We start from the raw sequence: 27,797 nt of genomic DNA, 5'->3' as shown, positions 1-27,797 counted from the left end.
TTGAAGCGGGAGCCTTACTTAAAATATCAGTACCATGACTTTACTGCGATATCAATAGTGGTGGTTAAAATTCCCCTTGTATGCACAGATATTTGTAATCACTATCAAATCAAGTATAATGACTTAACCTTATCTCTGTAAATGAACTGCATAACAGTTTATGAGAAAACAGGCAGATGGATACTAGTGGCAACTGACTTCTAAAAACAAAACGTCAACTTTGAAATAAGTTATTAGGTGAATGTTAATATTCAAGTTCATGAATATTTCTTCCTCTAATGTGCACCTTATTTACTAGGTCTAGCATGTACCAACAACTCCATCAACAAAGTCTACTAAAGCACTGTACAATAATAATATGAATTTATCCAATGTGTGAGGAAAAATATATTGAACTGCGCTTTCATTACCATGATAACCCAAAACTGTTGTGTAAAAAAAAAAAGTTTGAAAGAATGCAGTCATAAGCATTCCCTTTTTGTAATCTTCTGTTGTTTGAAGATTCATTTATACCCAATGTCATCAATGGCCGCCACCCTCTTTTTACATTGTTCTTAAAATCGTAGCACTGTTGAGAAGTTTAAGACATTTTTGTGTAATAAAAAATTTTAGAAAAACACATAGACGCTTTACAGAACCTACTCACATTGTGCATGCTTTGGATGAGTATTAGAATTTCAGCATAAGCATTTCTGCTTGTTGTTGACATAATACAATGTCTTTACTGTGCAGAGCCCTGTCCTCAGCCAGCGTCCTTGCCTGATGGCCATAGCGACCATGCATATTCTACTCCACTGTCACTGTCTGATGGCTATTATGACCATGCATACTTCAAAAGTAAGTTTGTCACCCTAGAAGTAAGTTTGAAAAATCCGTGAACAAGAGTTGCGTGCTCGAGCCACCGTTTTAACTAGTGGACCCGTTTTCCTTCAGAGTAGAACTAATTCCTTTAGTGCTAAGGTGTATATGCTTCGAACCCTCTTCTCCAATCAGAATGAAGGAGGGCGAGAGGGAAACTGGACGTTGTTTGCCGGAGGGTGCGTTGTGACAAATTGTGTGGGTAAAATGGAAAAGATATACTGAAGTAAAAGCAAAGAAGAGAGCCGGAGGTGGGGTGTTTAATTGTTTCTCTGAATCATGGCTGTCAAAAGAAGCACCTCTGGACAATGGTAGGCTTGAAATTTTTAGGGAGTTTAAATCTCATTGGTTTTCATTTTGTATGTATCATATCGAATGGATTCAATAGCGCTCTTAGAAACTGTAGTGAAGAAGAGAGGCCTCAGCGGCATTTCTCCGTGCCTCAGGGGGCATCGCCAGCAGCATAAGCTCGTGCTTACTGCGCTTGGCCAGACGCTGCTGACTACTTCGCCTTCTGCGTTATGCTCTGCAAACAAACCCCGTTACAAGTGGTGGAGGTGCGGGGTTTCGATCACCCTGGAGCTTCGGGATCGCATTTTACGGTCCATTATGCCTACCGACGCAAGCGCCGCTCCAACTCCTCCACTGGCACCGCCTACTGTCTTCTGCGCCGATTCTCTGCGTCTGCGAGATCCCCCTGTTTTCTCAGGCACAGAAGACAAGGATGTTGATGACTGGATTTCTATGTATGAGCGAGTGAGTGCTCACAGCAAATGGGATGACGCTGCCTAGTTGGCCTACGTCTCCTACCTGTCGGACGGGGCCAAGCTGTGGTTTATAAATCACGAAGTGGAACTACCTACGTGGTCTTTCTTCAAAACGAGCCTCACACAAGTTTTTGGACGGCCTGAGGTATGCAAACGCCGTGCCGAACAACGCTTGCATGCTCGGTCCCAGCAACTTGGTGAGAATTTCACAAACTATATTGAGGACGTTCTGGACCTTTGCAAGTGAGTCAACGGGTCGATGTCCGAAGAGCTTAAGATCAAGCACATCATGAAAGGCATTGAGGACGACGCTTTCCAAATGTTGCTTTCTAAAAGTCTTCGCACTGTCATAGAACTGACCGAGTTATGCCAGAGTTTGGACGAGTTACGCAGGCAACATCTTTTCACCCGACGTCCCTCGGTGCCCGACGACTCCTTGTGCAGCCTGTCCACCCTTGGCAAAGGAGATGACCATGCCCCTTTTTTCTCAAAGATCCAAGAGTTCATCCGCGTTGAGGTCGCTCGTCAACTCTCTTTGATGTCCTGTGTACCCGATCAGCCACACAGATTGACGTCTACACTCCGCGACTTCATTCAAGACCAGGTCGCATAAGCTCTTCCTCCCGCCTGTGAACAGCCGTCAGTCGCCGCACCTCTCACATACGCCGAGAGGTGCAGCGACTGGCGGAACGGGGCCTCGGACAACAAGACATTCAGTTGGGACCGCAGGCTGTGGCATCGTCTAAGTGCCAAGCGTAGAAGCCGTTGCTCGACCTCGACAGCCTGCGTTCCATCCAGCGCCTATGTATTTGCCGCCGACCTATTCACCGCCGCCTACGCTGATACCACCTCGGCCACAGTTTTCTGCCCTCCAGCAATGGCGGACCTACGACACCGTCCTATAAGTTTTGCTTGTGGCGGTGTTGGCCACGTGGCGCGTTTTGTCGTCGTTGCCAGGCTGCTCTGAACATTGACGAATGCCCTCTTTCGACCCTCACTTTTCTTCTGCGCCTTCAAGCCCTCCTTAATTTTTCTTTCCCTCTGATCGTCCACTCAGCGCCATCCACCTCTCCCCATCTCCACGTCGACATTCGCCTTCCCCTATGCGTCGCCGTTCCGGACCCACCAAACAGGAAAACTAACGGCTGCAGTTCCTGAGGCACGAACTGCATCCCCGTCGCCATGCGCAAGTCCTCGCCCCTGTCTAGCTAATGTGATTGAAGTGTCAGTCGATAGTATCGTCATCGTGGCACTTGTTGACACCGGAGCCGCTCTATCCGCCATTTTCGTCCACCTGTGCCGCAAACTCCGCGAAGTTCTGACGCCATTTTCCGGTCTCTCTCTTAGAACGGCTAACGCACAAGGTGTAATACCTCTCGCAGCCAGTACCACACGAGTCGTCATCAAAGGGATTGTGTATATCGTCGAATTTGTAGTGCTGCTCTCGTGTTCCCATGACGTAATACTCGGCCGGGACTTCCTTGCGAATAATAATGCCGTCATTGACTGCTGTCACGCTGAACTTGAGCTGTCTGCACCTCCTGATGTTGACGCTGTTGAAGCCTCCCTACAGTATTATGAACTGTCTGTTTCTGACGACACCACCATACCACCGCGCTCTTCTCTGATGGTGACTGTGTCGTGTGACGCTATTTCCGATGGTGATGTTTTATTTACGCCTTCTGCCCTGTTCATTAAACACAAATGTTCTCCACTACCCATTGCTCTCCTTACTCTCCACCATGGCGTCACTAAGACGCTCGTGTACAATACGCTAGAAGGGCCTTTACCTTTATTCCATGATGAATGTCTCGATCACGTGCATTCGATCGACGCCCATCACATTTTCGACGCTCCGTCTAATTTACTTTCTACGGACCTCAGCGCACTTATTTCTGGCCTTGTTGTTGATCAGTCACTCCTTGATGCTTTCCACCGCTCCATCGATGTCGCAACGTCTTCTTCAGAACGAAGCCAGTTGATCAACCTGCTGCAAAAGTTTCACACTTCTTTTGACAGCCACTGTTGGACCTCTAAGCCTTACTGCTGTGGCACGGCTCACATCAAGTGAAGAACACGTCTTGCCAAATGAAAGGCTTTAATGGAACTCAAGAAGAAAGAAAGAGACAAGGGTGAACCGGCGCTGCTGCGGGGCCGAGTGTCAGCTCGTGAGGAGGCTTGCTCACGATGATGCTTGCTCTTCTGCTGTGAGGGGTGAATAAAGGAGGTCGCAACCGTCTCCCGCGCTGAGAGATGACGCTAGGCGGCTTCCAATGGGTACAGTAGCTGCACCGGACGCTTCACAATAGTGCCGTCGGGCAAGCATAGAAGGCAAGTCCTCACGATGTCGTCACGTCCACCGATCAGTTCTTCTATGTGAACCAAGCTCCACAGTTGCCTTGGACGATGTTTTTCTCCGAGTAGAACTACATTACCTTTCTTCAATATGGGATTTCTTTTTGCTTGGTTGAATGTGTAATTCCTGAGTTCATTGAGGTACTCCTTTGACCAACGAGATCAGAAACTTTGCAAATCCACTTCTCTCTTGCTCTAAAGTTTCTTCAGTTGATCGTTGGTCGACTCGGTTTTGATTTTGAAGTGGTAGGGTGATAGCGTTGTCAGTCTTCTTCCAGCGAGAAAATCTGCTGGAGATAGGGGGTACGGCACATCCACATCATTGTACACATATGTTAAAGGCCGAGAATTTATTACTGCTTCCACTTCCGTTAGTAAAGTAGCCAACTCTGTCTGATTTATCAAACAACGACCAAGCATCTTCTTCAAGCAGATCATCACAGAACGTACGAGTCTCATAAAATCCACCCCACCAAGGAGCACTCAGGCAAATGAATTTCCACTGAATCTTTGAGGAAGAGAAAAATGCAAGTACATCGGGATGCCGGATGGTTCGCTAGGGCTTCTGTAGATCTTTGGACGTTTTGACAGAGGTTCAGGCATTGTCGCTGTACCTTGTGTGACAGAGGCCTCGACGTGATACGAATCTCCGAAGTAAAATCTCCGACGGTGAAAGGAAATTCACCGTTGTCAAATCTTCCAACAAGTTCCAAGTGAACAGCTCTTGTTACAGCACAAGTAAAAAGAGCGATGTAAGAGCGCTGGTGAAGATGCCCTTTGATGTAAAGTGGACCCGCAAAATGTATTCCACTTACAAAAAATGGAGGGGTTTGATTACAACGATCCTGGGGCATACAAGGTGAAACTTGCTCAACTGGTCTAGACTGTAGACATTGGCAGATGACACACCGTCGTATTGTTTTTTTCACCAGCTGTCGTAATTGTGGAATCCAGTATTGTTGTCTGGAGTCAGTGTGTCTCGTACTCTTCCGTGGAAGACTTTTTCGTTAGCATGATTGATGATTAAAGTAATGAGGTGAGAGTCTTTCGGTAGGAGCATTGAATGGCGAGAACCGTACGAGTCGTCCGTCATTTGAACTTTTCCTTGTATCCGAAGCAGCCCATTGTTGTCGAGGAACAATCTTAATTGTCGAACGAGACATTGGGAAGGAATCGGATTCTCGTTTGTGACGCAGTTGCCTTCTTTACCAAAGTGAGCTCTCTGTTCTACGCGAATCAAGTAGCACTCCGCCTGTTGAATTTCTTCAGCAGACAGCTCCTCGAACCTATTGCTTTCCTTCAACTTTTTAACATAACGGAAATTCCATGCCGTTACTTTTACAAGTTTTGTGAGGCTGCTGAATTATTCGTTATCAATCAGCGTTGGCATCGATGTTCTTGTGTTAAAAGCGTGGATATTTGTTTCTGGCCCCGTATCAGCTGCCTCTAGTTTTCCATTTTCGGGGTCAAGTTTTCCTACGAATTCAGGCCAGAACGTATGAGACATGGCAAGCCATCCGGGTTCATACCACCACAACTGTGATCTACTCAGTTTGTGTACAGTCAAGCCTCGAGTGAGCAAATCTGCAGGGTTTTCTTTTCCGGGACAAAATCGCCATTGAGAATATACTGTCAAATTTCTGATCTCTGGCATCCTGTTTGTACAAATGCCTTCCAAGAAACGGGGTCCTTGTAAGTCGAGCAAAGGGTAATCTGGGAAGCGGACCAAAATGTTACTTCACCAATGCCCAGGTCGCAGTTCTTGATGATGTAGGCAAAAAAGCGGGCTGCAAGCAAAGCTGACATCAATTCCAGCCTCGCCAAGGTGACCGTCTTTAACGGCGCAACTCTGGTTTTTGCCATTAATAGTATAGGGTGGACAGTACCACTAGAGTCGACGGTACGAAGGTAGGCTACAGCACCGTATGCTGATTCACTTGCGTCGGAAAAGATGTGCAGTTCTGCCTTTTTATAAGCGCCTTCGCTGCCCGCTGCAAGGAACCTGGGAATACTGATCTCATGTAGCATGGCTACCTCCTTGCTCCATTTTTTCCAGACAGCTGACAGCTTCATTGGCATGGTGTCATCCCAAATGAGGTTTTCCCTCCAGAGATGTTGTAGGAAAATCTTCGCCCTTACTAGAAAGGGTGGCAGAAACCCCAGAGGGTCGTAGATCCTTGCAACAGCCTGAAGCACAAAGCGTTTGGCAATTCGATGCTCCTCCATAAACTGTAGAATATCGTGCGGCCTAAATGAAAAGGGATCCATCTGCTTGTTCCAATAATGTCCCAGGACTTTGTCCAGAAGGTGAGAAAAATGATTTTTCGGAAGAAGTGATTCGTTGTACGAAGACGGCAGATACAACCGGGTTGTTGCTGGCCCATTTAGGAATGTTCGTCGAAGCATCTTTGAAGATTTCAATTATCTCTTTATGCATTTGAATAGCTTGTTCAATGGTGTCAGCATCAATAAGAGGTTCAAACGCTTACAACATGATAGAGTGTTCATATTGTCACAAATAGTTGACAAACATGTCATGAACGAAATTTCGTTTCATGCATGCCGCAGTCAGTTTAGCTTGTGAGTGACATCTCTTCTATGTCTCATCTCCATGTTGTCTTGAGGAAGCTTCTCGTGGCGGCATGCCAGGCTGCAGCACCCACGATAGACCTAACGAGCTCTAGCTGCCTTATCGGTAGGGGCTGCCGATTGTCTAAGTTACTGTTTGGTGCTGAACCAAAAAGGCATTTTACAGTTGTTGCAATTAGAAGGGGTGACTTTGCATATTCAATGAAAACGAGGGCTTGTGTGAGCAACACTCGAATGATGGTTTGTAATCGCCACTGTTTTCTACATTGCGCACATTCCCGGACAATCGAAAAAATGAGAAAATTTGAATGGCTGTTTGACATGTAGTGTCTGCGCAGAGTGGTACTGTGGTAGGTTCGCATAAATGAAGAGGTCCAAAACGTTGTCTGGTAGCTTTTCATTATGGCTCATATTTTCCCCCTACATCGGTTATGTAAGCACCGCAAGTCCATGGGTGCTAACTGTTAAACATCTTCAAATGCAAGCAGATCAAAACTTGCATCCTTGTCGCATGCCTCGATAGTCTGAATCGCACAGCCATGTCTTGCACATGTTGCAAAAATATTGTTTTGGTTATAGTGTACAGTGCAGTCCACTTATAACGATACCACATATAACGATATATCGGTTATAACGATGGGTCGACTTAACAGTCTCATTTTATGCATTGGGGCTATGGGGAAAAAAACCATATATAACGATATGTTATCCACCGCATATCGGATACAACGATGAAAAGTTTGCCGTGGACGGCATGTTTCATTCAGAATAATCGTAACCTTTAGATTGATAAGTTCCTCTGAAACGAACTATGCCGAGACAAGACGAAAAGTTAGCGTAGGCGAGTACCTGCCGCCACTGCAGCACAGCGCCGGCAGCGCGTCCCGGCCGTTCAAAAAGCCGAGGAGAGCATCGCGAGTTCGCGCGACGCGCTACAGATGGCGCCAGCTGTGTCACGTTTTGCGCCTCGCCGCGCGACGACCGCGGAGAGGCTAAGAGAATTTAAAAAAAAATGCGAAAAGCAAAGCGCCGCGCACCGCGGCTCCCCGCCTTCTACAACGGCAAGCCGGCAAGCTACTCGTAGCTTGCCGAACGAAAGCGGGAAAGAGAGAGAAAATAAAAAAAGCGAAAAGCAAAGCGGCGCGGCAGCATCGGGGCGGGGCCTCGTTGGCATTCCGGCTGTGTACCTCTGGCTGTGCTTTCTTCTTCCCACTGCTCCCACCCCGCCGTCGGTCAGTCTCTCTTCCTCAGCGAACCCGTGATGCGTTCTTCGGAGTAAGAAATAAAGTCTTGTTTTTGACATCCTACTATCTACAATATTTATTAACTGGTGAAAATAGCGAAATGAAGCCTGGAGCTACAAAAGGTACGTCCGGCGACGATTTTTTGGCGGCAGTCCAGATATAACGATCACCGGTTATAACGATCATATTTTTAGGTTTTCTCGATATCGTTATAAGTGGACTGCACTGTAGTTCTACTTCTAACACATATATTCCTGACCGTGGCAAATTATGGTATATGCTCTATAGGGATGGAGAAACTGCAATGTCACGTAAAAGTGTTGTGCGGTTATATTGTGTTTCTTTATAGAATGCGAAATTCCAACACGCCCTGTCTAAGAAAGCTGTAAAATAAAGCTGTGTGAAAAACATAAATGAATAAAAATCGCTACTGTTGGTTGGGTGTATTGAATACCAGGCTAAAACCAAGCACAAAGGTAATACATGCATCTGTTCTATGTGTTAGTGATTATGGTAAAACATTGCCAATTTCTGTAAATGCAACATGACTCCACACTAGAGCTGTGCGGATAGCAAAATCTTGGGCTCCAAGCAAGTTTGAATGTTTTTTAATTATTTCTAAAATATTTTTACAATATTTTGAAGCAAAATTGCAGAAAAAGAAGTTGGAAAGGATTCCAGAGCACGTTCTCATAAGATAGTGCCATCGGAGTGTTTCAATTCGCTAGGTTGCGGAAGTGCTGGGAGTGGTGTTTCATAGTTGTCGTATCAAGAATGGGGCAATGCAGAAGCCAAATTGTATTTATGTACATGATTTGGTGGAACCACGATGTAAGAAAAATAATTTAGGTGTGGACACTCCGCCCGATGGCGTGTCCAAAGAAGGTTCACCTCTTTCCTCCTCTCGGCCACCGTGTTGGAGCGTTCTTCAAGCAACTGGGGCTGCCGCATGTACTATAAATATGAGCTGTGTGCATAGGGTTCGTAACGGTGTTTAGCACGTGAGAACTCAGAGTTACAAATATCATGCTTTCCTTTTTTTTTTTTCTTGCACCGTGCAGCCAATAGCGGTGTTCGCTGCACGTGGTGTTTTTCGGTTGCGAGAAATGCAGTATGTGTTTATATCTCTAGTTTATAGCATGCACAGTTTAAAAAAGTACCACGAGTTGGAAAAAAAATGCGTGTTCGCCTCGTAGCGCAAGGTTTCTTAAGCCCCCATGTCACAGCGCCCCCAACAAAGCTGCGGCCGCGCATGTCTTAAAGGAGCACTGACATCAAATTTACTCATGCCAAGATTTTTGTGTCAGCGAGTAGCTATAGACCCTGTAGCAGCGATTCGCGACCTAAAACGCAACTGAGGGATGAATAACTATCACTTTTATTGATTTATGTTTGACAGACATTTATGTTTGACTTTTATTGATTTTATGTTATGACAGCAGTGGCAGCGCCACTGCTGTCACCAGCAGTGGGGCTGCCTCGCGGTCACCACCAGATCACGCCACAGCTGACCACTTCTTCACAGAAAAGAGTGACGTCAGGCGCAGCTGCTCCACAAACATTTCGTCGGCTAGGCGGACACATTAAGTCATACTTTGTCACCTGCATAACTGTCGTCGCCGTACAAAGTGTTGACTTGGGTTCAATACGATAGTCTGGAGCTTGGAATCCCTGCGATTTGTGATGTCGCAAATTATTTTTGTTTCGATCGACCTTTTGCAGAACAGTGTTTCCGAAATGGACGCTGTTCCAAGCAGCACTGCAGAGGTGCTCGAAGATGCACGCTTCAGCCATGTTCGCTCGTGTGTCTCAGTTAGCTATATTTGTGTGTTTTGGTGTGCAAAGCATTCAGGTATACGCAGAGGGGTCATTGCAATATAGCTATCGTGAATGAGCATTAGCAGAGAAACAGAATACGTGTCCTGTTTGCCAGGTTCTTTTTTGGGGCTCCAGATGGCCTTATCTATCCAGCCTCTCACGGTTAAGGCGGTATTACTTCTTTTATGTGGATGCAAAGTCTACAGATGAACTAAAATTCAACAATACCTGCATGTTACTTGTTAGCGATGATATCTGACTATACGCTGTTCGACTTTTGATAGCTTGTGGTCGTGTTGATGTGTAACACATACATGGTATGGAAAGACACCCTCATTGCGCTTTTTCCGTGCTTCGAACTAGACGACTGCAACTCACCTGCAACTCGCAACGATTCCTCGACATGCTGACCGACAAGCACACGTTTAATGATGCTCTTTTCTTTCGCCGTTCTTTTAAAGGTGGTTTTTATCTTGATAATTTGACGAAATCGTTCAAACTGTTCGACGAAGATCAGACGCGACGAGCGAGTTCATTTCTGCGCTGTGGCGCCAGTGGGCGCCACGATAAGAACACTCGGATTGTACACGTCATCGCTACTTGGGCATCATCACTCAGGATGGTATTTGTAGAATTACACCGAACACGTAGCACTGGTGACCATGCCGCAGGGCAGTCTACTTTTAGTTTTTTCTCCTTGCTTTTTCTACACTGTTTGACATCGAATTAAAATAACTTCCTTGCGACGGATGCCGTTCAAATTTGGCCAAGAAGACCTATGCATACTGAGCGACTGAATGATGGGCACATCTCGATCTTGTAATTTGTTGCGAGTGCTCCTTAAAGGCGAACATTATCTGAATGGGATTTCTCTAACGACGGACGGAGTGTGTCCACACCTAAATTCTTTTTCTTACACCGTGAGTGGAGCCGAAGCGTTGCCAAAAGCACTTTACATGTGAAAGGCAGAGAAGCTATATTCTCGGCCTCTCCTCCTCTTTCAACTTCTGTGGAAACCCAACTAATGTGGCGGGCAAGGGTGTGCTGCCTTCGAATCCAGAGTTCCAAATCTGCCTTGTAGACGCCAATATGTAAGAACATCTGAAATTTTGTATTTTAAAGATCTTCGGGGGGGTCCAGTTCTTTTGGACTTCCTGCCCGAATTTCAGGTCCAAAATAGCATTAACCGAGCTCCCGTCTCTGCCACATTTATCAACTTCATGTTGGAACGAACGCTTTCTTGAGTCAATACAATTGCAATTGGAGCAAAGCCTGAAAGGTATTTTTCACCGCGATACTAGAGTGAGATTAGGTGAAGCGTATTGAAAAATGTCATTTGCAGTCTGATGTTGATTGTATTTGTCTTTTGGAAGTTTAAATAGTCCAAGTAGTATAATTCTAGTGTGAATCAAATCGAATAGCAAACACTAATATAAATATATTAGAAATTTTGAATCTCCACACATCTCTATTATACAGTTAATGATAGCATACAGTCATCACGAAGTACAATGTACCTTAACGGTCATGTGTCAGCATTATGTTATTCTAAACATGAAAATGTGTTCGTAAACTTGTTCGTATCTTCCAGCTCGTTTGGATACTAGCCCCTTAAGTCACATATTTAATCGTGTGTGAATATTCAAGACAATTAAAAATATGCATTTTACTAATTGTATATACTTTCAATAAAATATATTTGCTTTTGAAATTTTGAAATATTCAAACACCCCCTAGTTGGGACACATTGAGAAATTGCCGTCTCTGTCTTCCAGAGAACAAAGGAACAGAAGAAAACGGTACGTATATTTTTCATACACTAACATATATATCTCATGAATAGAAGCTGCAGGTATTCCTGTCTGCTCTGACCCTTATGGTGCACTATTGTATTTGGCACGAAAGGATGGTATTTTGTAGCGGGTGCATTATGTGATTGTTTGATTTGTTGAACAAGCAATCCTATTTCCCCTTAGAGTAGTACCCAGCAGCAGGTATACACTCCAAGGAAACCCAAGTTTACCTGCTGTAGTGACTTAGTCATTACCTTCTGGCATTATTAAGCCACGGGTACATGTTCATTACTTGGCCGCGGGGACACATTTCATTGGAGACGCGTTACAAAAAGTGCCCTTGTATCAGTAGGAAAGTGCATGATTCTGAACCGTTCCTCAAGCTTGCGTAAAACTCGCATTTTATGAACAGCAAGCACTGCTCTGAACAGCTCAGCTAAATTCTATAAATGTGTGTGGCCTGTAAAGATTATAAGCGTAGTAAGTGATGCAATAATTGTGGTTGATGCGGAAGCCACCTCATCGCCCAGTGCTCTAAAATTCAGGGCAGGCGCCATTTGTGAGCACTAGAAATGCTTTCATTGACGCTAATCCACTTCAGATATGAATTATTATGAACTATCTGCAAATTTATCTAACATAAACAATATTTTTTCAAGTGAAACTATGCTATATTTCAAGAAAAAAAAGGAGGTGTGAATTTCAGTAATAAGCTTAATTAGCTAGTAATCAAGTATCTCTCTATTGTGCAGTCAGTAGGGCTTCATTTTATTTTATAGAGCGAATTTAATAATGGCCAGAAAACACTTGCGTGATTTGCTTTTGCTTTTGTTTTCTTTACAGCAAAAAAAATCATACTTTTGACAACATTGCTCCTGGTATCCTCCATGTCATAACGATGCTTTGTAGTGCCTTCACCAAAGTGCTCTGCTGCAGTCTTATGTGACATTTTGAGGTTAAGTGTAGACACCCAAACTATGCGGGAGGTTGAGTTCAGCTATCTAACGTGCGTCTCACTCGTTGCTGGCCACTAGTCGAATGAACTGAGAAAACTGAATTGCGTTTGAGTATGGGCACACTGCGTCTCATAAGAAGATATTACTTGTCTGGTTGACTGGTACAGCGTTCACTAATCAGGGTGTCTACCAACCAAGAAAACCGGGTAATCTCGGGGATTTTGGTTAGTCTGGAAAACTCCGGGAATTCGGGCTTCTCTCAGGGAAAAACGGCTGAATCTTCATTGAGGGAACGAAAGTCGTGGTAATGCTGGCTCTAACTATGCACCTTGTAAACGAAGGCTGGCGGAGCGCTGTTAACATCTGATTTGGTTTGTGACCGTATGGGACAAAATGAGCCCTTCATAAGATGCACGTGCCACCTTCGAACAACAGAAGGCAGTCGCGCTGCCAGTGGGTTCCCGAAGTGCGCACAACGAAAAAACAATTATTAAAGACGGCGCAACAACGTGTCGGACATCGAGCGGCGGCGCGTCAACATCCTTACCACCTGGAAGCAGAAGCCGGCATCGCCTAGAAAGACTGAGAAGGAATGATGCCACAGCTTGTGTCGCCACTGTCAGCGGAAAGTACCAAAGAAAACTGAAAGCGTTCATAGCCTCGGCTGTGCTGCACGCAAGCAAAGGCCCCAGAACCGCAGGCCCAGGCGCAAGGCTATAAAAGCATGCAGCGGCGGGGAGCAGTCAGTCTCAGTCCGATGCTTCACATGCATGCAGCGCAGGGGCAGCTACGGACGCTTCCCGTCTTCTCTGGAACATCCCGCCGACAGTGGTGTTGCAAGCCGCGGTGTCATTCCTTCTCTGTCTTTCTAGGCGATCCCGGCGGCTGTTTCCAGGTAGGGAGGAAGTTGTCGTGCCGTCTTTAATGGTTGTTTTTTCATTGTGCGCGCTTTAAACGTGAACCCGCTGGCGGCGTGGATGCTTTCCCTCGTTCGAAGGTGGAACTCGCGCCTAAAAGAGCACTCACTTTGTGACCACAGAGCTGCCAAGTGACAAATCGTCTCTTATTTTTGTGTAATCACTCTAAACTGACTGTTTTTTAAACATGGCAGTGGTGTCGCGAGCAACTTTCGTTTGAGACGTATGACGGCGTTCAAGTGTAATTTGACGAATCCCGAACATTCCGAGTGTGCAGCTTGGATAAGGGCCGTTAAAAACAATGTGAATGCGGCGTACTATCTGCTGTGCAGAAAACAGCTTTCACTTAGTAACATGGCAAAGAGAGCTGTGGCAAGCCACGCCAATAGTAAAAAGCATAGACTTGTTATGAGTGGAGACGGGATACCCTCCGTACGACACCCTCCGTAGGGCACCCTCCGGAGCCGGGACACCCTTTGTAGTCGACAGTCGATCACCGGTTTGACCAAGACAGGACCAGCGACGTCAAGATCTGCGCATCCTTCACCTGCTACAACTATGCCTACATACTTTCAGCTCCCAAGTACAGCAAAAGATTTGTTTCAACGTGACAAAGAGGTCATTAGTACGGAAGTAATTTGGTGCCTCAGTGCTGTCATGACGCACTCATCACTACATGCTGCTGCGGGGTCGCCTTTCCTGTTTCCGCTGATGTGTCTGTCGTCAGCTACAGCCCAGAAAACGCAACTTGGCAACGACAAGGGGAGTTATACCATTGTCTACGGTCCCACATCTTTTTTGAAAGAAAGGCTTGTGTCGGAAGTGAGTCAAGCGTGCTACCTCGTCATAGCATTTGATGAATCGTTGAACAAGGTTGTACGAAAGGAGCAAATGGACGTGTGAGTTCGCTTCTGGTCAGATGCAAAGGAACGCGTGAAAACTCCCTGCCTGACGTCATGCCTTCTCGGGCGCACTCGAGCTGAAAAAATGGTGTCCACATTTAAAAAGGCCACAGAAGGTCTCTCACGATCGAAAATCTTACAGGTATCAATGGACGAGCCAAATGTCAACTTGGAAGTTTCTACGCAAGATTAAGCAAGGGCTTTGTGAAGTGAATGACGGCCGCTGAATCCTCGACATTGGTAGCTGTGTACTTGACGTTGTAAACGGTGCATTCAAAATGGGACATGCGGAAACAGGGTGGCAAGTTGTGGAATTTCTACGGGCTATGAACTATTCGTTCAAATGTGTACCTGCCTGACGCGCTGAATATGCACGCATTACTTGGAGCAACATTTACCTGCTGAAGTTTTGCGCCGTCCGGTAGATTGAAAATGTTCGCGTGCTTTCAAGGGCCCTTGAGGTACTGCCATACATGAAGGTGTTCGTCAAGTTGTGTCAAAACAAGAACAAGTGGCCGAGCAGTGCCAGTTACGCCATGGTCAACAAAGCCATCTGCGATCCTCTGCTGTGCGCGAAGTTAACCTTCATGCTTAGTGTTGCGGAAAAACTGTAGCCATTCCTGGTCTAGTTACAAAGCGATACATTGATGCTTTCATTTCTCAGAACATTGCTGGGAACGCTTCTACGATTCCTAATGAGCGGAAATGTAAAGAAAGAGGTGATGATGAGGGGGAACAGCCCATTGAAGTTAATTAGGATATGGACCAGCTCTTGCAAACATTTTTCCGGCGCCCAAGATAGACTTTGGATTTGCTACAAAAAATGTGCTCACTAAGGCCCTGAAACTTTATGACTGGATTATCCTTCAGTTCAGAAGTTACGGTGTCTCATTTTCAAAGAATTGTGCCAAAAAATTGTGGAAATGTCGCTGCTGAAGTTCCAGCTGACGAGAGGGTCTTCATCGCTAGATCTTGCGTGTGTGCCAATTCCAAAGCTTGGAGAAAGGCATTTAACTGATGCTCTTGAAGTTTGAATGGAACACCAGTGGTGGACTGGAACAGGGGCTGATCAGGCAATGCGTGCCTACAAGCATGTATGTTTTTTGGCATCGACGCAAACAGCGTTTAAAAACTTCGATAGGAGCATGGATTTGCTGGATGCCCTTTGATAACAGAAGGAACAATCTCTGATTGCCCAAAGAATTGTCTTCGACATTGTGTCGTCAGCTGGAGGAGTTGCCCATGTGCAACTGACGGAAAGGATGTTTCAAATGGTCGTGGGGCAAATGCCGGTTAATAAGAATAGTTGGAGAAGCCTAGTACAGATAGGGCCAACACGTTACGAAACGAGCATGAAAAGAAGCGTGCAGCCGCTTCTCTGAAGGAGCTAGAGCTAAAGAAACAATGTTTTGGTGGATACCGCTAAGCAGGTTTCCTTCTTAAAAACAGAAATGAAATCTCTAAGGCAGTGACACAGTATGTGGTCGTATTAGGATAGTTGAATATCTGGCTGAAGAGACAATATCACTCGTGCCAATGTTTGAATTTCAAGTTGATGAGATCGCAATTATATGATGAAAGGTCCATGTTTAAAAAAAGGTTGCTCATGTTGCACCTCCTCTTTATTCTTATTTGAATATTGCTCTCGGCCATATCAAAGGGTGTTCCTGTTTTCAAAAACTTTTATTTGCTGCACATTTATTTTTACTAACTTGTCTTTTTGTGTGAAATAATTATTTGCTTACCATCTCAAGAGGTCTAACTGATTTTTTTAAGTCTTAGAGGGCTTTCGCTGTACACGTAAGGCGATAGTTTTCTGTCCTGCGAGGTCTGACGCACGGGAACATTTTCGACCCTCCGTTTAAAATTTTGCACCGTAACCATGCATGCTCACTAGGAGGTGCTTGGAGTTGTGCCATCTTCTTGTGGAAATAAGCAGAACTGATTTCTAGCATCAGCGTGCAGCACAGTTAGTGGCAACGCCCTGTCGTGGTTTCAGTTTCTCTGCGTGATCGCAATACTTAGGTGCGCAACACTTGCTTTTTATCTTTCTCGGCACTGCTTTACAGGGGGGTGGCGGAAGTCGATTTTCATCTTTATTGGGGAAGCTTTTAGCATGTTTATCATCGATGCTGACGAGGTATTTTTCCTCTTCTTGATTATCAATGTTACTCTACCCAAGGCAGCTGCACACAGAGGTGCCCCGTGTGTGCCAACCCAACTCATTGCTCCAAGAAAACAGATACATTTTATTTGTGCAGACTGCGATAAGGCCCTGTGCATTGACCCGTGTTTCAAAGAGTACCACATTTTAGGTATTCACATGACGTCATTCGCAAGGGCTGCAGGCGCGGCAACCACCGTAGTGTGGTCACGCATAGTGGTGATCGTATGACGACCAAGGTGCTTGGCGACGCGACTGCGTCCCCGGCGCGAGTTGTTGTGGTACCTTTTCTCATCTCTTCATATAGAATCAGAACATCATATGATAGATCGCTGATAGACCACGGCATTGTTGGCTGAAGATGGTTAAAGATGTACTTCTTCGCTGGCGCCGCCGGGCTGAACTACTTGAACGCTGCCTATGGTACAGTTTGCAGTTATAAATGATGCTGACACTAAAATACTGTTCCAGATTTTTTCATATAGATTTTTCTCTACATTACACATTTCGTAATTCAAACTCCGCATTAGATTAATTTGACCTATTGGAAATCTTGGAAAACTCGACCCACAAAGCATTGCACATGCTTGCTAGACAGCGACAGCAAATGGTGGCACGGTGCCTTCTTGTATTGACATGGCAGAAAGTTATGTGCCACTTAGGGAATTTCGCAAAAATACTCGGGGAAAATCTGGGAATGTGTTAATTTTGAAATGCTGACTTGGTAAACACCCTGCTAATAGAAAAGTTTAACGATTGAACTTTGTCTACGGGATAACTCCTTTGACACTCCGAGCAGTGGTCACTTCTATGCATCTGCTGTAAATGCTGACTGACTAGCCAAATGTCTTCAAGATTGTGGAACAGCAAAGTTGTGGTAAACAGTGTACCCACACAAAGTCATTGTATGAAATCTTGAGTATCATATTTTGTGAGGGCTAGCCTGTTAAAAGCTGTTGTCGAGGTCATAGCTTGTTGTCAGTCTTGTTCATATCTCATCAGCACTACAATAGAGATAAAATTGTGTACGGTGTTTATCTGTTAGACAACTGTCTATCCGGCAATCACACTACACATTCTCGATTCCTTGAAAGTACTAGTAAATATTTTACCATTCCATTTGACAAACTCAAAACATATGGGAAGCACAGCACTGCATTGGGCATGAAGCGGGCAAACAGTATTCACTTCATTCAGACCTGACATGCCAGCCTTGTGATACCGGTGTACGCCGGTGAGTGCACGCTCACTACGATGAGTGTAAGGCACCTTGGGGAAAATGTAAGGTCATAGCTGGATACTGTTTCCAAGAGAAGCGTATCGTTAAAGAGACTCTAAAGATTAACCATGGCTTAGTTTATATTGATTAACAGCGCTCTGAGAACTCTAATCCCCAATGCTTCACTACCATAAGTTCATTATTAGCGGAGAAAATCAAGATTAAAGTTTTAGTTTTAAATATCGCACTGAAATCTCCCTGTGTGACATAAACAATTCTAAAATGTATTTCTCGTATTTTCATGATATTGGCTCGACGAAGTTTTCTGAAACGTCCCATCGAATGAAGCATGACTCAAACTAAGCCTCATTATAATGAAGATGGCATTACTATTAACCTGCACGACTTTCTTTTTGATGCTTTCTCTACTTGATTTAGTCAGATGGTCGCTAAAGAAACGATGTCAGTAGTGTACAATGAGTTCTTGGTGGTGGTGAGGGGTGCAGCAAGCACAGGAGACATCAGTTAATGTGGTCTCTCATATGCTGCTGTACTCACTCACTCACTCTCTACATTTCTTGTGGTCGAACGAAATCGCATATTTCAGATGAATCGCCGAATCAGCAGCAGACACCAAAGCCACCACCAAAAAGGCGCGGTCGTCCCCCTTTCCGCAAGAAGGTCCGGCCATTTGAATTCGTGGATGATCGGCTAAGTAACGATGGAGTAGGCAGTCCTCCAGACTCTTCGCAACTCGAACAGCTGCCAAGCCATTTCAGTGACACAGAAAGTGTAGTATCTAAGGAACTATCTTCCCATGAAAGAAGAAGCATGTTGCGACGCCATTACTGGACAGCGAGGCATCATTTTCTGCGTTTCGCTTCAAAGTTTCAAAGACCGAGAAGAGCGGTCATGGATCGTGAAAAGATTGTATCCAGTGCCGCCAAGTATGTCAGCGGAGAATTCCTGGACATCTTGCGTGCCGAGCTTCGCCTTCCACCCCTAAAGAGGTACTGTGTAGTAGTTGGTCTGGGTCATCTGACCATCTTTTATTTAACTCGCTTTTGTTTTTAAAGGGGCACTTGAAGCAAATAACAATTTTTGTTAGAGTGAAAGCTCAATGTATGACAGTCTAAAATGGCAATATTATCAACAGCTGTGTCTTACTTACCGAGAAATTAACCTAAATGTACCACACGATGAGCCCCAGGAGTGGAATATTTTGGAAATGATCCCGTTGACGTGAGAGCGACTGATTACAATTAATCACTAGTAATAAAACTAACCTTAATAAAGAAAAGAACCTTCCATGCATCAAGAGATACAATAAAATGCTGCCTGTCCTTTTCTGTGCGACTTATAAAAAAAGGAACATAAAAAAAGGAACCACCGGGAGTTACTGTGGGAACTGGCGGGAGTAGTTCAAGTGTTCCATTTTTGCCTGGTCAAACTTAACTGGTGGTGCCATCTAGCGGGGCCTAGTTGAACCAAGCACGCGAGCCATCTTGGAGGCCATGGCAGAAAATTGTTCAGTGGCTGTTGTTGCTGTTGTGACTCCCACTACTTTCGCTCTGCTTGTACTAGTGTCGGTGGCCGCACAGTAAAGCCGGGCACCGTAGTGCACGGCTACAGTGACGTGAGACGGTCGACTTTCGGGGGGGGGACTTGAAGTGTGCTATTGCGATGCGGAGCTGTAAAACTTAATTTCATTTCAGAATAAGCACTTTTTGGCTCAGAATCAGAACTATGAGATTTCTAGACAGCTATTTCAGCAATCGAAATTGACTTAATGTTTGCCTTTAGTGTTCTTTTAAGGACTGCAAAGTATTATGTACTGGCGGGTTGTGAACGGCTCGCAGTAAAGCTTCATCAAAAATTTACGCTTATAACACTGAACAAACCCTACTGATCGAACATTAAGTACTTTCACAAGACAATAGGTCACCAATTTTATATCCATCCGCGTAATGATAAACAGGTCATTTATTGTTAAAACAAACTGAGCCAAGAACAACTTCAATCGTCAATTGGTATTGAACATGAATGGCTACTTATCTAGGCAATAAATTGTGTATACGGGAATGCAAAACTGACAAATGCATGCCAGTCATGGCTTCAACAAACACTAATGAGCAGCCTCAGCAAAAAGAAAAGCGTGATCCTGCCAAAAAGCGAAGAAAAGAAATACCTGTTATAACACAGGTTTCTCACTGAACATTATAGTTTCTATTCTGTATTGTTCTGAAATATATATGAAATATCAAATCTTTAAATTACTTCTGAAAGAAAAAAAATCGTAGAATATGACACACCTACAAGCATGCTACTATAACTGTTATCATCCTAACACTTATAAAAAATTCCTTAATGATATGAGTGATCAGGTGATAATAGCAAAGAGGTTTGCGTGGATGACCAGCTTAAAAGTACCCTGCAATCTTTTTCCCTTGTCGACGTCTAAGGTAGCACTGTTATTTTTGTTTTTTTTAGATTAAAACTTTTTTGAATTGGCAGTAGCTATGAAGTCTATGTGTACAATTTACGCTGCACTCGGTGTGAGGCGAGCACGAGAGTAGTTCTAGCGGGTGGGTGGAGGTTCGCCGCACACGTGCCGTGGAACAACCGGTTCCGTTATAGTTTCATTTCATTTCATTTCATTTATTTACTCTCAAGGCACTGGGCATTACAGAGAGGAGTGGGACAACAAATATCAATAAGAAGTAAAACAAAATGGCACGATTAGAATAGATTATAATGCACTTTCGGAAATGATTGATTTGAACGCGTTGGCATCTGTGATTGAAGCGATCGATGCGGGAAGGTGGTTCCAGTCAGTACATGTTCTAGGGATGAAAGAGTTGAAAAGCTGGTTCGTATGGCAGAAGGGAACGCCAACCTTGTATTGATGGTCACTGCGTGCTGATATGTTGGCTGGTGGAAAAAACAGTGAATCAGAGAGGGTTCTGTTAGTGTGATAGATCTTATGAAAGAGACAGAGACGTTAATTTTTGTGTCGTATTGAGAGGTTATACAAATTGAGTTGAGCCTTCATTAATGTGACACTTGCAGTTCGAGAGTAATTGGACAATATGAAACATGCTGAGTGATTCTGAATGGATTCAATGTTGTCTATGAGCTTGTGAATACGAGGATCCTAGATAGACGACGCATATTCGAGTTTTGGCCGCACCAATGATTTATACAGGAGAAGCTTTAGGTTAATTGGAGCACGAGAAAAATTTCGGCTTAAATAGCCAAGAGTTCGATTAGCATTGCATGTTATGTAGTCAACGTGAGCCTGCCATGACAGGTTGTTACAAATGTTGACACCGAGGTACTTGTAAGTAGAAACGTTGTTTAGGGGAGTGTTATTAAGTAGGTACGAGGGGGACGCAACTTTTGAAGGGTTACAAGCTACCCTCATTGATTTGCATTTATTTGTGTCAAGTTTCATTAGCCAATTATTACACCACAAAGAAATATTGTCCATGTCAGATTTCAGCGTGTCAGTGTCATTAGAGGTCAAAATTTCGCGGTAACACAATCGTCAGCAAATAACCTAATGGAAGAGGAAATATTATAAGGCAAATCATTAATATATATTAAAAAAAGTAAGGGACCCAAAACAGGGCCTTGAGGCACACTTGAGATTAAGGCAGTAGGAGGAAAGTTACATTCATTAGCAGTCACAAATTGCTCGTGGTTATGTAAGAAGCACTTGATCCACTTTAAGATGTGTGGGTCAAGATTTAGTTTACCTAACTTTAAAAGTAGTAATTCGTGACAAACTGTGTCAAATGCTTTAGAAAAGTCGATAAATACACAATCAATAAAAGTACCACGATCAATAGCAGAGAACAAATCATTAGTAAAGCATAAGAGCAGAGTTTCACAGGAGTAACTTTTTCTAAAATCATGTTGAAAGTTAGTAAAAGAAGAATTATTCTCAAGAAAGTTGACTAAGTTGCAGTAAATGACATGTTCTAATAGCTTACATGGCACACTAGTTAGTGAGATGGGTCTGTAATTGTGGGGATCGTTGGTGTTACCTGGCTTGTGAAGTGGAACCACCTTCCCCACTTTCCAGTCGTTTGACAGGGTACTCGATTCCAAAGACTGTGAAAAAATTTTGGACAGTATTAAGGACGAAAACAATGCGGTGTTTTTAAGAAACTTGGCGCTAATTCCGTCATCTCCGGGGAAAGAAGGCGGCTTGAGATTTTCAATTAATTTTCTTATGCCCTCCCAATTAAGCTCTACTGGCTCTATTAGATCGTAGTTGTGAGTAGACAAGTTAGGAACAGTGGTTGGCGCCACGTTTGCAAATGATGATGCGAATACACTGCTAAGAGCTAGGCAGCAATTTTCTCTTGGAATAAATGATTCGCTCCCTGAAACTGGGTCGATTTGTTTTTTGTTATTTCCATCGATTACCTGCCAAAATCTACGAGGATTAGTTACTAACAAAGAATGCAACGTTTGTTCAAAATATGAGTGCTTGGCAAGTGATAGTGCGCGTGCGTACTCGTCGGCTACACTACGATAATCATCCCATCTTTTGATGTTGCCCGAGTGCTTTGCACTTCGAAAGATGCGCTTCTTTTTATTAAGTAGCTGCCTTAAAGTAGGCGTGAACCCAGCAGACTGATTGTTATCGGTTGTTTTACGGCGCGGTATGAAGCGCTCGGTAAATTCTTCGATTTTACTCTAAAGCGTAGCCAGTTTTCGTTTACCGAGTGTTCATGTAAGCTAGAAAAAAATTCGTGTGAATATGTCTCCAGTTCAGCATTAACTAACGTGTAGTCAGCTCTCCCGTAATCTCTGATTGTTTTTGTAGTTTTACTAATTTTTGACGGCGTGTTCGGTACGAGAAAGTGAATGGCAGAGTGATCGCTGAGACTTGGCCGACTGACAGAAACTGGATGAGATCAGGGTTATTTGTGAACACCAAATCTAATATGGTAGAACTAGTAGACGTGATACGGGTTGGGGAGTTGACCAACTGGCTAAGGTTAAACTCTAAGCATGTATTAATAAGGAGGTGGATTCCGAATTACTGGAGCCAGGTAAGGTACAAGGCAAATTTCAATGGATGTCGGGGAAATTAAAATCACCTAAAAGAATAACATGCGAGGCGGGAAACCGAACATAAAGCATGTTAAGGGCATCGTACAAATCTGAAGAAAAACCAGCAGGTACATTAGGAGGCCGATAGCACACACAAAGGAGAGCGTCTCTATTGTGTAAGCAAACACTAACGCACACTAATTCTAGAGGGCAAACGAGAGCTACGTGCGATGAAACCAGATCGTCTGCAACAGCTATGAGGACACCGCCTCTGGAACGCGATTCACGATCGCATCGATAAAACTTGTATTTTTTTTCGCAATTTAGAATTTTGGAGCTGTCTACTTCCGCGGAAAGCCACGTCTGTGTCAATACGAGGACGTCTGCAAGACAGGTGTCAGTCAGAGATGACAAAGCGTCTCGCTTGCCCATTACACTTTTCACATTACTAAGCAGAAAGGAACAATTGTGTTTGACAGTACCACGTCATGGATTTGTTTTTTGCTACGAAGACTCTTGGACCGACGAGCTAGGAGGACTTAGGTTACTGTTGTTTTCGTTGTTATCGTCAACTGGAACAACAGACAGGATACCATCAGTGACTCGGCAGCACACGTAACTTTTCTTGTTAGTAACAACCTTGTTGTATTTTACTGAATACTTTTGACCGCTGGCTTTACCGAAATCAGTTAGTTTTTTCCTGGCTGTCCGTGTGGCTTTACAGAAATCTTCGTTCATGTTAATGTTCATACCGTGCAACTTTGCTTTTTGGGAAAAGATGTTGTCTCTAACTTTGAATGACGCAAACCGTACAATAACAGGGCAGCATTTGTTTGGCACAAATGCTCCTAGTCTGTGGGCTCGAGATATCGCGTCATCTGAAAGCTGCATCTCGAAAGAACTTGAAAGAATTGCCCTAAACTTTTCTTCCGTGTCTGACCATGTTTTGGCTGCAGCATTGGTAATTCCGTGGAAGATTAAAGAGCAAACCTCATAAGCGTGAAAGCGATGCTGTGAGTGACGAAACAGGGCGTTCGCGCGACGTGTCGCGTGCTCGTTTTCGAAGCGACCGCTTGGTTCTCCAGATTTGGAAACCGTCGCTCATTGCCCGGAAGTGCTGGGCTCAAGCAGCCAATAGCGAAAAACCGGAAAAAGACAAAAACTACGTAGCTGCACGTGATCCTGCCCGAGTCATGTATGTGCAACAAGAAATAACGCAATGTTTATGCATGTGCATATAAAAAAATTGCTGCAAGGCATTCATAAACACTTTCCGTTTCATTACACCACAATATATCTTATTTTTAAATTGCATACCGCTCTCTACGTGGTTTTCTTGGTGCGAGTAGAGGGCCTCATATCAGCAACAGTGGAATTAGCTCGCCGAAGCCGTTGCGTGAATGAGGTATGCCTGCCCTAGCGACTGATCGCGCGAAGACGATCTACGTCACGTCGCTCGTCGCTGTCGCGTGCATTTTCGTGCTTATGAGGTTTGGCCCTTAGTTGTCTCGTCGCGATCAGTCATCGGAGTCGTCAAGTCATGCGCGAAGAGCAGCATTCTCACTATGAACTGCTGATGCAATCCAAATTAAACAATCCAAACGTGATCCCTCGGATAAGTTTTCAAAAGCGTTCGCCTTTTCTTCAAGGTTTGCTAAACGTGTTGTGAGGTCGGACACTTTGTTGTCAAGAAATTTTTGGTTATTTCTGACTACTTCAGTGGATGCTAGAAGATTGTCGTGCCGCTGATCGAGGTGCTTCGTTAGGTGACCGATAGCTAATAGGACTGCATTATTCTGTACTTTGGGGTCTGGCTTTAGGGGACCAGGATTCAGTTCAACGTCGCCTCCTAACAAAAGAAATTTCACAACATGAACACATTCACCAGCAGTAACCATTAAAACGTGTGGGCATGGGAATAGCAGCAAACATACGTTATTACATCTTCTACAGTGAATAGAATAACAACCAACCTGGGTGAAAAGACAGAAGTGGTTTTTAGCGACCATTGTCGCTGCTGCCATCCCATGTCCACTGAACGAACAGGTGATGCTTCGAGGACGAGCTTATGTAGTCCACCGTTGTCGCTGTCGATGTCGTCGCGGCCTTCCTCAAACGCTCCGGTGTCGCATCACACAGTGGGTGAGGGGGTCCCAGGAAATCAGCGCCGATATCGCTGCAAGCCTCCGGAAGAGGGCACGTGCCAGACTAGGGTACGTGCGCGGCACAATCCACGCGGACAGGGATGCACGTTCTGACAGGGATGCAGTTATCCCAATGACAGTGCTTCTCCTCAACGTGCAACTGCTTTTCCCTTGTAAATTGCACAGAATAGAATGAATTTGAGTAATAATATACATACTCTTATCTTGAGTGCCAATTGTGATGCGGATGAGACCATCAGACTACTGCAGCCAAATAATCGACTCCATGATAGAGCTTCGAGGCTCTTCCGCTGCATGACATACCGATTTCTCGTGGCCTTTTGTGCTCAATTAAAAATATATATATATGTAGTAGTGAAGAAGAGTGGCCTCATCGGCATTGCTTGTACTCCCCCTGCCTGGCACTTAGCTATTCATAGGTGACGTCGCTTGTGAAAGGAGCCTGCACCTTGAAAACCCGTCGAAACACATGTGAGCACAAAAACGGGAGACCTACACGAGTGGGGGGATCAAGTGGCTCTGAGTCGTATGTCAGTTGGCTTAGTCTGGGTGATTTGACGGAGGAGGACGAAAGCTGAGACGTTGTGGTAGTCCGCGACATGAGCCCAGCTGTTAGTGGTCCAGCTGCCACACGGAACTTTGATGATGACATCGTACATGACGTAGTTTCTACGCGAGCAACGTGGACGCGGTACTTGCTTTCGGTGCCGCGCTACCTGGCTCAATACGCATGGGCAATGTGCCTGGGCGGTAGCACAGCGATGAGGCCACTCTTCATATATATATATATATATATATATATATATATATATATATATATATATATATATATATAATGAAGACTTTCGTTGGTTCGGCACTATATATTTCCACTAAAATTTCGTCTCGTCCTCCGGATCAAACATTGAACATATACAGTGCCAAACCATCGAAAGTCCTTCTTCCCTATTCCGTGTTATATTGGGATTTACAAGATTTTTTCTAAAATATATATATATATATATATATTACTCAGGTCGTATGAAGGATGCCTGAATCTATCACTATAATTCATGTTTTTTTCATTTCCACCAATACCTAATTACACTTTCTGGCCAATTGTTGTACCTTTAAATGCATTTTTTTCCTCATATTTTCCTTACAACAGGCCCGTAGCTGAGGGGGCGCAGAGTGTCCACAGGCCCGGTATCCACCTATCTGAAGTCTGTATGGAGGGGGGGGGGGGGGTGTTTAACCAAAAACAAATAATGATAATAGGTGTTTTTCAAGGCCTTCAAAAAGTGCCCCTCCCCCCCCCCCCCCCCAAATAAATAAATTGTAAAAAATCTTTTTGGCTACAAGTCTGCCTTCTAAGCCCGCTGAAGTCTGCATGAGAACGATGACAAATTGGCGGGATGCTATGTTAGCTCATGTCATGACCTTGAGCACTTTTTTTTCCTTTGAATGCGTTGGCTCATTTTCAGTGCTGTCGCTAGTGTCGCTACTGTGTAATGTTATCGTATCACAGAGTGCTTCTTCTGCATGTGACAGCACCCCGTGGCAGCCGCTGTAGCCAATCAACACAAGTACGTTGAAATTATCCAATGGTCATGTCACTCCCTTCTTTATGTAGTCAGTCTGCTTGGTGCCGTAATATTCGCTAAGAAGAGCAAGCGATTTCGAGCATTCTGAAAAATGACTGCAAGTTCCCTGCTGCGTGCAGTGCTGTAATATTTGGATGTGAGTTCACAGGAAGCCCCGACTAGTAATTGGTCGCATTTTCTGGCCACGTTTGTTGAATAAGTGCTGCAGGGCCCCTTTAAAGGTTGTGCAGCTTGCTTATGTACTAAGATGTGAGCAGATTCTTGCTGCTCTCACATGACCTTGGTTCCAGCATTTGACTTGTATGTTGCGCTGTTTAAGTGCTTTGAGAGTGTTGTTCTGTAGAGGCCTCTACATCAGACCTTTGAGATTTTTACTTTGAATGATTGCACAGTTAGCTACAATTCCCTGTACGAGGTGTATAAAATCAGAAGCAGCATTGTGAACTCCGCACATTCCTCTTGATATCTTTGCCTCTTTGATACGTTTGCTACCATGTCAGAAATATTATATAGTCAACCCTTCTCACTTCTCATCTATCTCACTCTTTCATAGCGTCAAGAACAAGCAGACAAGTTGCTCAAGCAATCTGTTCGCTGCTGAGAGTGGAGGCGACTGCAGGCAGGTGAGAGTCTTCAGACATGTTTATCCACAAAATTGGGAGCTAGCTCGAGTTAGAGGTCAAAAGTGCCCCACTCTTAATTCTGCTACAATTAGCTGCCGAGAACAGTGGCCAGGCGGTCACTGGAGTTTCTTATGACCACGCCGATGCTTGTGATGCATTGATTTGCCCTTAATGTTCAGTCGCGCGCAATATGAGTTGCACCATGGTGGCCATGGTTGAAGGGGTCCCCGAGTCTGAGTGGTGCCATGAGCTAATGGTTAATTGGTTGAGAGCATGGCTCGGCAACATTTGAGGTCGAGAGCTAAAGTTGAACAAAGCTGACATGGCAGGTGCCAGACAGCTTCATGCCCAAGGGGAGAGAGGGGTTTACAAGCTGAAAAAATTTGTTGAATTGACAGTAATCCACATTGCTGGAATAAATATCATGCTTATATAAACTGTCAAGGCAATATTTTTTGCTCAATATTGAAAGCGCTTCATTACAGCTCTTATAAGTAGTGATGGGGGGATGAAGGGAGGGGGGGTGTGCTTCAGACATCGTGCCAGTGGCCGCATAATAATTTCTTGCGGGCAGCAGGTTGCAGACCCCTCGTTTAGAGAATACGAATTAATGAAACATTGTTAACTTCACTAGTTTACTCTGTGTCGGCAGCGCTTTGCAGTATTGGTGCCACTTTACATGCGGACCTCACTTTGCAACTCATATTAGGCATGACTACATGCCACACACCCATGATGAGAGACATGCGCTGGGCAGATTCTAAGCGCTAATGTATT

The 27,797-nt window shown here is 44.5% G+C and overlaps 1 protein-coding gene across 4 annotated transcripts in view; it reads left to right on the top strand.

Moving 5' to 3' along the window:
- LOC119174442 (uncharacterized) overlaps window positions 1–27,797 on the top strand; it is a 55,383-nt gene that overhangs the window by 17,632 nt on the left and 9,954 nt on the right. For 3 of the 4 annotated variants that reach the window (XM_037425334.2, XM_075895646.1, XM_037425335.2), the window contains exons 5-8: window positions 733–837; window positions 11,407–11,430; window positions 18,190–18,592; window positions 26,951–27,020. In XM_037425334.2, coding sequence (XP_037281231.1) covers window positions 733–837; window positions 11,407–11,430; window positions 18,190–18,592; window positions 26,951–27,020 — 602 coding nt within the window. The remainder of the gene's footprint in view (window positions 1–732; window positions 838–11,406; window positions 11,431–18,189; window positions 18,593–26,950; window positions 27,021–27,797) is intronic. The other variant, XM_037425336.2, reaches the window with a different exon arrangement.

The sequence above is a fragment of the Rhipicephalus microplus genome, chromosome 5, assembly GCF_043290135.1.
Source record: "Rhipicephalus microplus isolate Deutch F79 chromosome 5, USDA_Rmic, whole genome shotgun sequence".
Lineage (NCBI taxonomy): Eukaryota > Metazoa > Arthropoda > Arachnida > Ixodida > Ixodidae > Rhipicephalus > Rhipicephalus microplus.
The sequence above is the reverse complement of the archived record's forward strand: the minus strand, read 5'-3'. Positions and strand labels throughout refer to the sequence as shown.